The sequence below is a fragment of the Corvus moneduloides genome, chromosome 1 (assembly GCF_009650955.1).
Source record: "Corvus moneduloides isolate bCorMon1 chromosome 1, bCorMon1.pri, whole genome shotgun sequence".
NCBI lineage: Eukaryota > Metazoa > Chordata > Aves > Passeriformes > Corvidae > Corvus > Corvus moneduloides.
The window spans coordinates 154,816,975-154,831,251 of record NC_045476.1 but is presented as its reverse complement, the minus strand read 5'-3'; the positions used below and the strand labels follow the sequence as shown (position 1 = coordinate 154,831,251).

General features: G+C 43.1%; 1 protein-coding gene across 21 annotated transcripts in view; it reads left to right on the top strand.

The window, feature by feature from the left end:
• MTSS1 (MTSS I-BAR domain containing 1) overlaps positions 1–14,277 on the top strand; it is a 126,479-nt gene that overhangs the window by 74,115 nt on the left and 38,087 nt on the right. Inside the window, exon 1 of one of the 21 annotated variants that reach the window (XM_032133045.1) lies at positions 4,918–4,939. The exons of the other annotated variants lie outside the window; for them this stretch is intronic. Coding sequence (XP_031988936.1) covers positions 4,933–4,939 — 7 coding nt within the window. The 5' untranslated portion in view covers positions 4,918–4,932. Of the gene's footprint in view, positions 1–4,917; positions 4,940–14,277 lie in introns of those variants that run through there. 21 annotated transcript variants of the gene reach the window in all.

The following is a 14,277-nucleotide window of genomic DNA, read 5'->3' as shown; positions in this document are numbered from 1 at the left end:
TTTAAGAAGTGGAGGAATATTTAGTAACAGGCTTTGATTGAACTATGTGCTGTGGAACAAAAATATTTCATTGATCTCTGTGAAAGCTTGTAATTTGTTTTTTTTTTAATTGTTACAACTGTACAACCCAAATGAACAGACCACAGCAGTGAGGTTTGAACCCAGGATTTCTGGATCAAGACCCATGAGCAGATGTTTTGTAAGGTTAAGCACTTACAATTAGTTTGTAGCCAGAAGAGATTCCTAAGCCTTATGGTCAGTAACAGGTGACCAAAGGTAGTTTTTAAGTAAAAGCTTAACCTGTGTGCCCAGTGGCACAGGCTTGGAACAGGAGCTACTGTGTGTAGTTCAATTCTTGGTAATCATGTTCGACCATAGGTTGATGAAAGAAACATTTACCCTTCCCATTAATTTATATTTGTGTTTTGGTAACCCTCTGGACTATGAGCAGAATAGGGGCTGGTCCTGCAAGCATGAGTGCAACTCGAGCACACTCTGCTGTGCTTGGGCGTGGTGAACTCAGGTGCTGAGGGAAAGTGAAACAATTCTAGGGCCCAGAGGCCAGCAGGGTACATGCATGCTTTGGGAGTTTGCTGTTGCCACTGCTGACTCAGCTGTGGGGAGGAGGGATGTATGTTTTTTGTTTTCAGAATTGCTTATCAAGCTGGTGGGGAAAAAGAAACTACTCTGGAGAAGTGGAAAAAGCTTTGTCTGTCAAGAAAGCAGTTTGAGCTTGCAGATCCTTTCCTGTTTAATTTTTAAAATCCAGGTGTGATTGAAAGACAGTGAAGTTCTGTGTTACATATTCTATGGGAAACTTTCATTCACCTTCTCCAGCAATTTCCTGATACCATAACAGCAGCTGAGGAAAGGATCAGGCAGAAGGTGAGGGTGGGTAGGTGTTCCTACACGGCCACACTGAAGTCATTTCTGGAGACGTGAGAGAGCTCCTTAGGAGTATATTTGCTTGCAGCAGCTACAGTAGAAAAGGAAGAATGCTGTGTCCGATGTATCTGGAGGATATTGGATAGCCTGAGCAAGTGAAGTACGGTGCATCCTGAGATCAGTGAAGAAGAGAGGTCGGGCTCTTAGTTGTTGCTTGCTGAAAGTTTGCAGCTTGTATCCAGGCACAAGCTCAAGACCTTCTCCCAGATTCACAGTGTCTCCTCCGGAAACAGGCCCATTTCTTGGAGCATCTGGGATTTTCTACAAGACATCTTCTTCAATCCAGCACTGAGCTGGACTGACCCTGTTTAGCTTGTGAGACAAAACAAAATTGTAGCTAGGGGACTACAGCTCTAATAAGCAGATCCCAAACAAAATTCAAGGCTGTTAAAGTGTCTCATTGAATTATGGTGCTACAGGAGCATAGTGACTCATAGTGAAGCTAATCACCTGCTGCTTTGTCTTGACTGCAAAGAATAGATTGCTAGTTAAACATTTAAAGGTCATAGCCTTAGAAGCTGTATTAGTGTTGCTTTCCCTCTTTGCTCCCCCAACCCCGTAATGCCTGGATTTACTACAGGCAATCAAGCAGATACTCTGGAGATCTGTGTTCTGAAGATGAGACTTGGCATTCTTATCTTTCAGGCTCATGCTGACAACCTCTATGCATTCATTTATGAGAGAGGCCATGCTGGAACACATTACATTTTCTCTCCACAAATTTCCCAAAGCATCACCAGTATGGCATTGGTGCTCTGTGGAGAATGAAATTACCCTAAATTTTAAATCATAGATATTATGGGGTTCATTCTTCTTCATCATGGGGAATTCCAGGAGTGAAACTGGAGCTCAGGTCTCTATTCCCACAGCCAGGCAAGTTCAGTGTTTTCAAATTAATAGTGCTTTATTGTTCATTGGACCAAGAGCATCTTAAAGGAGACAGTTTTCTTGGTTCTCCCTAAAGAGGCTGTACACCTCTCTAGTTGGCTGAGAAAAGAACAGACTGTTTATTTCTGGCATTAACTTGTCTGTGTGGGTGAGCAGAGGAACTGTGTCTCTTGGACAGAACTGTCATTACTCTCCCTGCAGTTGTCCCCAGTTGCAGCAGTCATTGAAGCAATTGTCAGGAAGGTTCTGTAGATAGAGGACTTGGCTCTTTGCCTAGTGGATCTTCCAATACTCTCTGCTGTAAAAGAGCCTTTCAGGTTGATGAAGGTGGTACACTTTTCTATCAAAATGCTGGTCTAGCTCTTCTAAGTGATTCATGCTCCTTAGATCGCTTCCAGTTCACTGCTGTGAATCACCAGGACAGGTGGTGTCTGCCTTGGTGGCTCTCCTGGAGAAGCATTGAGATGGTGGTAGAGGAAATCTTGCAGATAAAATAACAGCAAATCATGCTGAAGAATCTAAACCTCTAGGTCACTTCAAAAGTCAGTGGGTGCAGTGGATATCACCAGCGATATCAGCTATTTTATCACCAGCGATATTAGCACTCCAATTTAAATATAGATTTTGAAGGAAGTTTGTAATATTTTCTGCATATGGATGTTTTATGGCAGGAAGCGTATCCTGCTGTAAATTACTCTGTTTGAGAGGCTGCATTAAAGATTGTGTGTGACTTAAGCCTGGAAGTTTTTCCTTTCAGAACTGTTGGCTGTACTAAATTGATAGACCACTGGCATGTTTTAAGCTTGACCGTTGCCTTACTTTTGGACTGGGCTGGAGAGCATGGTGTCAGAAAAACACGTTTCCTATCAGCTGCCAAGTTTTTGTTCTTGTAGAATGATCTGGACAAGCTGAATCAATGGGCCAAGGCCAGTGGTATGAGGTTCAACAAGGTGAAGTGCTGGGTCCTGTGTTTTGGTCACAACAACCCCTTGCAACACTACAGGCTTGAAAAAGAGTGGCTGGAAAGCTGCCCAGCAGAAATGGACCTAGGGATTATGGACCAGGGCAGTGATCATCCCCTTGTACTTAGCACTGGTGAGGCCCCACCTGGAGTTCTGTATCCAGTTTTGGGCTCCTCACTACAAGAAAGACACTGAGGTGCTGGAACATGTCCAGAGAAGGGTAGCGGAGCTGGGGAAGGGACTGGAGCACAAGTCCTAAGAGGAGTGGCTGAGGGAGCAGGTGGTGTTTAGCCTGGAGAAAAGGAGGCTTGGGGGGACTTTATAGCTCTCTAAAAGGAGAGCTCACTGAAAGGTGGCTGTAACCAGGTGGGGGCTTGGTTTCTTCCTGGTTTCTTCTCCCAGCAAACAAGTGAAAGGACAAGAGGAAATGACCTCAGATTGTGCCAGGGGAGGTTCAGGTTGGACATCAGGAAGAATCAGGATGGTTAAACATTGATACAGGCTGCCCAGTGGAGTTACCATCCCTGGAAATGTTCAAGAAACAACTGCACATGGCACTTAGTGCTATGGTTTTGTTGCCAATTTGGTGTTTTGTCTAAGGGTGGACTTGATCTTGGAGGTCTTCTCCCACCTAAGATTCTGTGGTGCCTTGGTGGCCAACAACAATATGAAGCAGTCTTGTGAACTGAGGGAAGATGGACCTTGGTCTGACATCTGGTGAGGTGTTGGGAGATACTCTGTGTTGATTTCTGTCTTTATGCCCATCTTTCTAGTGCATGTCCACATCTATAGTGGTTCTTATTTTTAGGAGGGATCCTTGGATGCCCTAGTGGCCTTTTCCAGGGTTGCAGAACTGCTGTTGGGAGACATTGATGCAAGTAACGAAGAGACGGAAGGGCCCAAAACTTCCAAAGGAATAGGGTGGATAACAGCATGCTGCTGTACATCCAGAGATCTTCATTTGTGCCTGAGGCTGTCCCTGGCCAGCCTTGCTTGAAATGTACCATGTCACTTTAGCCAAAGAGCTGTCTGAGGTCTCGAGCCCATGAAATATGTGTGCTGCTGGCTGCAGGGAAAAGGGCCCCTCACTTTTGAGGGCTGCTGGCTTGTGCAGATTTTGGGTTGACCTTTGACCTCACTAACAGATGGCAGAATAAATTGATGGTGGATGTATTTTTAAATAAGCAGATTGTACTTTCGGTCTTTGCCTGCTTGTCAGGATATTTTTTCTTGAGGTGTGCCTTGGCAGAGAGATGACTGAGGTAGGTGCTTACCTCTGCCTCAAGCATTTGAGGTACCCCCAATTCAGAAATAGGTCAGTGTTTCACACTGACAAAGCCTGGGAGCATTAAAGTTGTTTGAAATGTGTCCAGTGCAACTCTGTTAACAGCACCTTGAAGGAAAGATGCATTTTTAATAGTCAACAGCTACATTTGGCTGAGGGGCACCTGTCCATGTTACTCTGTGGAGGTGACTCCAGACATGGAGCATGCTGAAGGAAGGTGGTGCCTTCTTGGAAAATAGCTTCTGCTGAAAAGTTTCTTCACCCTTTTTTTGCAAACTGATTTCTTTTGATGTTGTTTTTTTTTTTCCTTTTGTAAAAGGCAGTCGAACTTCAAAGGAAACCATATCATACCATGTTCTGCATGCACTTTAGGTTTAAAATTGAGTCTTCACACATTTGGTTACAGCTAGAAAAAAGTGTCCATGGGTATCCTCTCCCTCTTCCTGCCCATTGTGACTGCTGATTTGACTTGCAAGTGCTGCCTGTAGTAACGGGCAGTCATTGGATGGGTAATTGCTGATGCTGATTTATACCTGTTTTCTCTTAAGTCACATTCTTAAGTGCTTTAAAAATAGTTATTAGGTTTGCTTTTGTTTTCATAGATAACCGGCCATGTCTCTCTTTGGAACTCAATACGTATTTTAATTGCTTCATGCCTAGATCTGCCCTTAGCTCACCTGCATTTTAGCAGACCTGGTATAAAGCTTTGTTAATAGATAAACCAGACCTCCTTCAGTGTGATTCTGTTCTTACTAATGTTTATGGTTCAGGAGTCTGCCAGAGAATTTTTTAGTGCTTCCCACCTCTGCTGCTGTAGGGTTTTGCCATATCTTCCGTAGAGGAAAATACTGCATGCCCTGTGAGTATTGGTGGTTTATCTTGGGTTGACAACTGAGGTACCTTTTTCTTGTTTTATTATTATCTGACCTGCAAGTGATGCCTTTCATGGCCTTTGATCCTGTTGGGAATGGCAGATTAATGAGATTAACTACTTTCTTTGGACAGAATTTTTTCTTAAGTAGAGAAACACTCCTTACATCAAGACCCAGTTACACTGTCCTTATTCCAGTTTCAAAAACCAGTTCTTTGGGGTCTGTCTTTTTAATTGAATCATTTATTTTACCTACTTTAAACAAACTGTTCAAAAAATCTAGGCTAATGCCTATTGCAAGTGGTTGTATCTGAAATGAATTGCAGCTGGACAGATTAACTGTGGCAGTTATTTCTGTGGAAGGCATGCCCTTGAGTTCACTCAGGATGAGTGGCAGTGCTGCTGCTGCAGAAGAGGAATTCAGAGATGCTCGTGGCCCGTGTGAGTGCTGCATTGCAGTTGCTGTCAGCTTACGTCACGAGTAATACTCAGGCAGCCCAAGGGCTCGTCGGGAGACTGAGGAGAGCGTGGCTTTAGTACCATGTAACAACAGATCTCATGGTCTGTGTTTTCTGTGCTTCTTGGTGTGTATCTTGTGTCTTCTGTGCAGGGAAGCCTCTATCAGCAGCTCGCTTTTCTCCTTAATGCAGTGTAAAAAGCTGTGAGTGCTTACCATTTACAGCATTTGGGTTGGAGGGCTTTTTAGCCTCATTTTTTAATATATATTTAGAGTCTTACACATGTCATACTGTGATTACAGCATTGCACCATTTGAACCTGTCTGTTTTAATTAGCAGTTGGCATTGCCCTATTTATAGATAAATGGAAAAAGCCCAAGCTAGCCAGTTTGCCATGCAGAGTGTATTTTCTTCTGTTGGCAAGTAGTTTGTAACCATTTTTCCATAGCTAAACTGGCTTGGCAACCTGCAGATGTTGCAGGCATTGGGTACTGATGCTTGAAATAGAAATGGACTCTGAAGAGGATGTGGGATGGAGACGAATAAATCAGAAACTGCTGTTGCATTGGAAGTCTGTTAAGACTGATGATACGACATGCTTACCAGAGCATAACTGCAGAAGTTGACCACATGAAAAACAAGCACATTAAAAATATATGTATTTTAAATCTTGCTTCTGTCACATTATTAAGGTTTCTTTTCACTTTGGCATGTTGTGGTAACAAAACTAGTTACTAGTACAAGTGTTTGGCTGTCCAGCATGGTTAAGCTGGTGAGTATTTGTACAAGCAGGAGAAACAGACTGATTCTTTCTGGAACAAGTTGTGTCTAGTCTATAAATGATGTGAAAAGTGTGTGTGCTTTTCTTTTTAACTGCAATTTTAAATCTGCAAAAGTTTTGGCCTGTGTTGACCCTGCAATGCCCAGAAGACTGTTGAGAAACCAGAACAGCATTGTGTTATTAGACACCCGGGTGTTAGCTGCTCCTCAAGAACTGTCTGCTGATGCACTTCACTCTGGGGAAAACAATTTGAGGCACCTTTGCCCTGTTTGAGAAGCTCTCCTTAACTAAAACCATAAATTACTTCTCAATGCAGATGCTGAATACAGGCACAGGAGTGTTGTTGAGCAGCTCACATGGAGGTTGCTGGGCACACGATGAAATTGCTTTACTCTCTACAGCATTTGGTTGCAATGATTTCGACACAGTTGTGTTGCAGCCTGGGCTTTGCATGGCCTGTGGACTTGTGGTAGGGTGCACACCATTGTCTTGAAAAACACTGCTCATGAATCAGTGCCTTAAGGCATTGCTGCCCATGAGGGGAGGGTGGGCAATTCAGTAACTCCCTCTTTCCTGCACACCTTTTCAGAGTAGCTGCATCCTTATTCTGCAGCCTGTATTTTTCATTGTCTTGCAAGATTTCAGCCTTTCAGTTTAGGACAGAACTGGCAAGCAGCAGGTGGATTTGAGTCAAGCTTACACTTGGTAATTTGGGACTAGAGCCCAAGACTTAAAGCTTCCAAAACCTGGGAGTTCTCACTTCCGTTAGCAAAATAAAATGTCGTCATCTCTGTTGGCTCTATGTGTTACAAACTGCATTTGAGACCACATGGCAAGAGTTGTGTGATCCAAGACTTTTCTCAGCATGTCCAGCACAGTAATATAAATGTGGGTTTCCTCAGACTCTGTGTGACTATGTGCACGTTTGTGTGTGTAATTTCTGAGTGACCTGTCCTCAGGCTGACTGTCTTTGGGGGAATAGCTGGTTGAATTGATCCTGCTTCACATGGCTGAGCAGGATGCAAGGAAGGGGAAACCTTTCATGTAACAATATCACTGTGAAATATTGGAATGTTGGTTACATGGTGCTAAATCAAGGTAGTCTCTGGGCTAACATAGTTAATAAATTCTAAATAGGAGGTGACCCTTTCTGAGCACTTTCTCTAAACTTGTAATTTATATGCTAGTCCTGTGTATTACAATGCCTAAAGCCTAGGTCAGAAGTCCTCCATTCTAATTTGGCACCTACTCTTGTCTTTAATGGCCAGATTAATAGCAGTAGGTCACAGCCAGCTGTTCTGTAGGTGCAGGTTGATGAGGTCTGTTAGAAGAACAAGGGAGCATCAGAGCATGTGAGGAGCTGTGAGGTTTAGATGGATTTCCTGCAATACCAGAGATGTCAAATGACCAGATGAATGTTTCTTTGCTAAAATCAACTTAATTGTAAAGCACTGTTCATTATTTCTTTGAGAAACCTGAAGAAATGAAACAAGTTAGCAATTGGTCTGGCTGCTTTATGTAGGTAAACTGTAATTGGTTTTGTGTAATTTTCAAAATGCCACAGACTTCTTTTTTCATAGATTGGGTTGGGAGAATGCTGGTTTTTGTACATATGGTGCATGTTCAAATTCCTTTGATATCAAAGCTTTTACTTGCATAAAACAAACACTTTCCACATATATTTGCTGTGTTATGTTGACAAAGCAGTGCCAGCGGTGCTTGGAAAACTGTATGTTTGCACTGCTGGGACAGTGGACTCTGGATTTTAGGTAAGGAAAACAATTTTCACAGTGGCACTAATCAGCAACTGGAAGGGAAGCCAAGGAATCTCCACCCCCAGAGACACTCAAAGCTGGACTGGACAGACCCCCAGGACCCTCATGAAAGTTGGCCCTGCCTTAGTGGGCAGTGAGCAGACCAAACAGCCTCCTGTGGTCACTTCCAGTCTTGTCTTTCTGGTTTTTGCTGAGTAAGATACTGAAAGGAAGGACTAATAACCAAATGTGTTACATCAGTGTTTGGAGGGGAGCAGAGACTTCCCTCCTGTGGAAAGAGAGGCATCCCGTAGGAAGGGTATTAACATAGTTTTGCATGTTAGTGCTACAAAAGCCTTAGCAGCACTCTGTATATGGATTGTAGCCTTGTTTAAAGCTGCCCAGCCCCAGCTGGTTTGCTGATCAAGGATTATAAAATGAGCAGGACTTGGCTAGAATAGTAACAGTGCTCTGAAGATTTGTCCTGTGTGGAGTGTAAGGTGTGCTGCTCCTCTACCCGAGGGCTGGTCAGTGAGAGGAGGTTCTAAAGGTGTTCTGTACTGCAGTGAGAGAATGGATAAAGCGATGGAGAAGGATAGCTTCTGCTCCTCTTTCAAGGTTTAAATTTCAGGATTTGCAAAGCCCTGTTCTTAATTAATCATTGCTTTCTTTCTGCCTTTTGATTTCTAGTCTTTCTCCTTGATTCAAATCCTGGCTTCTTGCAGTTGTTCTCACTACTCAGGGTGGTGGAGTGATACTTCAAAGCTTGGCCTTCCTGTCCAGGTCTTACAAACCTGGTGTGAACTGCGTGTGTGTGGGTCACAGCAGGCAAGTCCACCCAGATTAGATGCATACAGTTCAACAGAGCTTGTTTGCAAGAAGAAATGCAGTTATTCTGTCCTCACAGAAAGATAAGCACATCCTTGGTGTTTGCATGCCTGTCAGCGTTGCTGAGTGTCATGCTGTACGCTGTGCTTGTAATGCCATACACCAAGATAGCTTCGTTTGATCTTTTCTGCAAGATGTGCCTTTTTCTTTCTGTGACTCAGAGAATTGAAGCTTTTCTCCTGCACTCTTCATGGTTTAAGCAGGCACACTTTAAATGCAGCCTGATAGTGTGGATTGTTTGGAAGGGTTCATGGGATAAACAGGAGTTTGCCTGCAGAGCATGTGAATCTGTGCATTCAAAGCAGCCAAAGATCTAGTGAGCCCAGCCCTGTGCTTGTAAGATGTCTCACCTGATCTGCATGCAGCCTTCTGTGAACTTCACTTGCTGCTTACAGGGAGAAAGCGTCTGTACCTTTTCTAAATTCAAAAGTTCAGAGTTTGCTGTGTTTTTAAGAGCGTGTGTTTATTGAGTTTCAGGCCAAAAGCACAAAGACCTCCAGTTCCTCTGCTTGGAGATGGCTGTCCTCATTTCACTTTCTGTAACAGGTGGAGTGTATCTTTTTTTTAAGCAGGGTTCACTGTTGTGTATCAAATTCCTTTGTACATGCAGGCGCAAACAGCCAGCTGGTGTCAAACCTATGCAGTCACATTCTCGTTTGCCTTTCTGAAAATTCATTATATTTTAGTAAGGCTGAGGAAGCTGAAGTTGAAAATGAGTGGGATGCAGCCAAATTTAAAAAAAAAAAAGGCAGCCTATCAGTGAGGACAAAACTGGTTAACTGTTTGAGAGCTGACCTGATAAACAGCGCAACTGTCTTCATACCAGGTAATATGAGCTTTGAGGCAATCTGGATAACTAAATACTACTGGCCTGGATTCCTGTTACACTTTTGCTGTCTGCTGCTTTATTAAAGAGGTGTGCAGGTTCTCCATGTGGCTGCCACAGAGTCTCCTCTCTAGAGACTCTCTAGGGGTTTAGAGGAGAAGTCTGCAAAGTCAGTGTGTTTCTAATCTCTTCTACCAAGCCATGTTGAAATGAGTCTGGAGTCAGAGTAAATAAATCAGTGGGGATGCAGTTGAGTAATGGGTATTTCAATACATACTTGAGACAATTTTTAAGTGGCATTTGGAGCACACAGAGCAGCTGCCTTGAGAAAGTACCAAAAAGAGGATGTACTGCCTTTTGAAGCACCACCAGCATCCCCCCATATGGATGAGTTGCAGTTAGAGATTGTTAACCCTGAGCAAAGGCATGAGATTGCCCCAGGAGAAGAAACCATGTCCCTGAATCCCCGGGGTGGGGACAGAGCTTTCCCTTGCGCCCAGGGCCTGAGATGTTGCATTCAATGTTTAGGTGTGCATGGAGCCTTTTGGTGGGTTGATGATGATGTATCTCTGTATAACTAACTGAAAAATAACAGACATTATCCAAAATTTCTTGAACTGGTAATTTCTTAAGGTGGTTTGAATGATTTTACTTCCCTTTGTCCCTTCATGATCTTTGCCTTGGTTCACTGAGGAAGTGTGCTCTGCTGGAAGAAGTGACAGCCTGTAAAAATAGCACTGCCTTATTTTGCAGATCTGCTTGCTGTGAGGTTTCAGTTAGATCTGCTGACTTGGATTTAAAAATAAACTTTTCTTCTGATTTTTGCACCTGCTTGTCCTGGCGGTGCTTGATTTTGTGCTTCGGAGGCAGCAGCCATTTAGTGGTAGCTGAAATCCTTGCTGGATTGGGATCAGCAGCCGAGGTGATTGGGAGACCTGAGTTGAGGGGCTTTTGACTTTTCGGGCCAGAGGTGTGCATAAGGCCAGTATCTAAACATAAAGAGGAGAAAGAGCTTGTAGGCTTTTTAGAGCCTCTGTGGAAGTTGTCAATTCAAAATAAGTATGTTTTGCCAAGCGTGCAGTGGAATTGCAGTTGGTGTTCCAAGCCATTTGCTGTAAGTGTATTATCCTTTCTCCTCATTGAATATTGCTGTAATCTAATCAGATTACATTGCAGTTCATTGCTGGGCCCAGGCAAAATAAAGAGCGGTACTTCAGAAGAACGTAAGTATCTTGAGTTACTGCCTCTTCACACGTCGGGCTGACGTTAAGTGTTCATTTAGAGCCAGATTCATGGAGGTATGGAGATCAGTGAGTCTGGCTATCTAAATAGGCCTGAACCAGATCTCTGTCTTTCCACCCTCTGGAGCATGCAATGGAGTGTGGTCCTCAGTGCAGCAACTGTCCCTGGCTGGTGGAGCTGGCCTTTACATATGTGTTGGCTGGCAGCTTGGCTCTGGGATTCTGCACAGGTGAGTGGTTACTCCAGATTAGCACACAGGCTTGGCCTGGTGTTCTTCAGCTTCAGGAATTCTGTTTTCCTTACAGCGTTCATTTTATTAGCATGTTCCAGCTTTTACTGAGAGCATGAGCTTGGTGACTCTTGTCACCTGCTTTCCTTGAGCCATTGATGGGTGTAGCAGTTGGAGCAAAGCAGTTGGATCTGCTCAGCTTAAGACTGTTAGGTTTACTGAGCTATGCACAGACTGTTTCTGGAACTATATTTTGCTATAAATCTGAAAAGAAATGGGGAGAAGGTATGGGCAATGTTAGTGGACAGCTTGACTGTGAGTACAGATATTTAGCAGACCCTGTGTGTTTTCAGTACTGAAACTTTTTGTATTCTATAGAATAAAACATAAATAATGGAAAACGCTATTGTGGCATTTGCTCTTTTCAACAAATCTGTTTCTAATCATGCTTTGGTTTTGTGGCATTAAAAACTTGATGCAGAATTCTAGGTTCATAAAAATGAACAACAGGCACCTGTGAGGAGAGATGGATATTAATTCTTGCAGGAAATCACCAGAAGCAAAATTCTGTCTATGCTGGCAACACCGTTTGTGAAAGGAAGAGGAGGAGGGAGCAAGCCAGCTTGCACTCCTGACACAAACACCTCAGACTAAAGGATTTTGTTCCTGGGAAAGACTTCTGCCTGGACTTTGGCTGCTCTCTGACAGGATTGTGGTTCAGTGATGCATTTTGTGTCTCTTTACAAGTTCATGAATTAATGACAGACTTAGGTTCTCAGAATGAACCGATGCATCCTGTGATAACTTAAACATTAAAACGCTTTTATCCGCCTGTGTGTGACATCCTCTTTCAAATCAGAGGGCCACAGGTGAACTTTGCATTCATGCACTGAAGGCTGACTAAACCCAAACTGTCCAGAGATCATAGCAGGACTGGTTCATGACTGAATTTATACATTGCATGGGCTGTGTAGAGACCTCTGTGTGCACGGGTTAATTTCTGACCCTGTTGCTTTAATGGCAATGCTCGTGTTGACTCCCATGGGGTGAGGATTTTGCCCAGTGCTAAACTAGAAGAACAGCTAAAGTAAGCAAAAATGCTGCTCACTGAAGGAATAAGCAAGATCAGAAGAAGTCACAAGAGCTTTCTTGCATATTCTTTAACAAACTGACTGGAACATGGTCATAGTCTGTTCCAAGGACTTCTGAAAGCTGGTGGTTGCCAGGGCAGGCTGTGGGCTAGGGGTGTCTAAGGTCTCCTCTTTCTTTGGCTTCTTTGCTGCTTTAACTAGCTGCCACTGCCACTCTTCTCCTCAACTCCTTCATCATCTAAGTTCAGTGAAAATGCAATTTGAGATCCTGCTAGTTCCATCCAGAAACAAATGCTAGTTTCTTCTGCAAATGAGAAAATAAACCACCCACTGCATTTTCCTTTCAGGTGGACTGTGGAGGGCTCTGGCAAATGTGACAGAAAACTTCATAGCAGGCCTCTGTGAATGTGTTTTCTAAGTAATTTGCCCAAAAGGGCACCTGATCAAACATTACAAGCAATCTGTTCCTTTGCAATGATGACAACTGCAGAGGTGAGGTATATGACAATGGCCTGCCAGAGCTGTTTTATTAAATTTGGTTAATCCAAAATTCATAGGTGAGTTTGGCCTTGAATCTGCATTTGTTGATCCAGTCTTCACTGAAAGATGTCTAAATTAAATCTAAAAAAAAAAAAAAAACCTCACTAATTTTTTTCTCTGGTTTTGAGCAGCAGCTTTCAGAGACTTTACCAAGTGCTGCTCAGAAAGGCTCACAGCAGCTGTAGGAGTAAGGGTGTCCTGTTCTCTTTTCCTGCCTGGTGGATGCTGAAAAACATTTGTCTGTTGTCTGCAGTTTTTGATGTGTTTTTCCAACTTACAAGCTTTACCTGGAGACTGTTGACACCCTGAACATAGAGAGCTGCCATAGCTCCACTTTTAGGTTTCTGTCCCAGTAGTAATACCTGTGCTAGTCACTTCTAAGCAAATCTGTCCTTTTTTCTCTGTCTGCTGTAACACCCTGGAACTGATCCCATCATCCTTGAGTTTCATGGAGACATCCACATAAAAAGTTTGGCAAGACCAAGGTCCGTGCCCCAGGTAATCAGTGATGGAAACTGCTTGCTCTTCTAGCAGCATGAATTTGGATAAGGGTTGAGTAATGGCCATTAACTTAAAATGTCCTACTGTTAGTCGTTTGTCATAGCCTCCATGTTCAGAACTTCATTTAATAATCCAGCCTCCATTCTGCTCCTGCTTGAAGCCTGTTCTGATAACTTTGAAATTACAAAAATATTACACTCATTTTTCATCATTCTCTGCCTTTTGAGAAAGAGGAAAGTGGCTTGCACATTTGAACTATGTCCTTGAAGATAAAATACGAGCTTGTTAATAAGTTGGAACCTTAAAGGCACTTCCTGAAAGGCAGCATCTTCTGAGCCTGCTGGGGTTGCTCAACAGTGAACTGAGAAAAGGAAGATAAGAGGTTGATTGTAGTGAGTTGTTTTGAGTATATAGGGCCATGCAGTTGTACAGCTGCACATTTCATCAAATAATCATTTCCTTGATATATGATCATCACTAAATACAAACATCATGACTCCCATAAAACAATTGAGTCTCTTTCCTACAGTCTCTCCCTGTTGTCTCTCTGTGATGCTGAATGACAAGCAAGCATCAAAAGAAATCATTTATGCCTTTATAGTGGACTCATTGTAGTGTCATGGTCCACAGACTTCTGTTTAATTATCTCACATGAAGAAAGTTTGTGGTCTTTTACAGGCTTAGGCAGGAAAGGGAAAAGCAGGGAAGGTGAGAGTAAAGGCACATTTTGCCTTGCAGAGTTGCCTTTTACTTACGAGAAATAAGGCTGATGTTATCACCCACTTTCTAATCAAATTCAACAGGAGCATTTTGTTAAGCCACTTTCTCTGAGTGGGAATTCTGGTGAATACACCTCTCGTCTCCAGTTTCAAAGTATTACTTTAAACTGTTCCCAGGCATTGTTTCCCTTAATGGATGAATTATTATAGTGTGTCAGAGAAGCAGATAATTCACGGCCTCATTTTATAAACTGAGAGCCCAAGGCACAGCAGTTTGACTTGCATAACTGTAGGGCA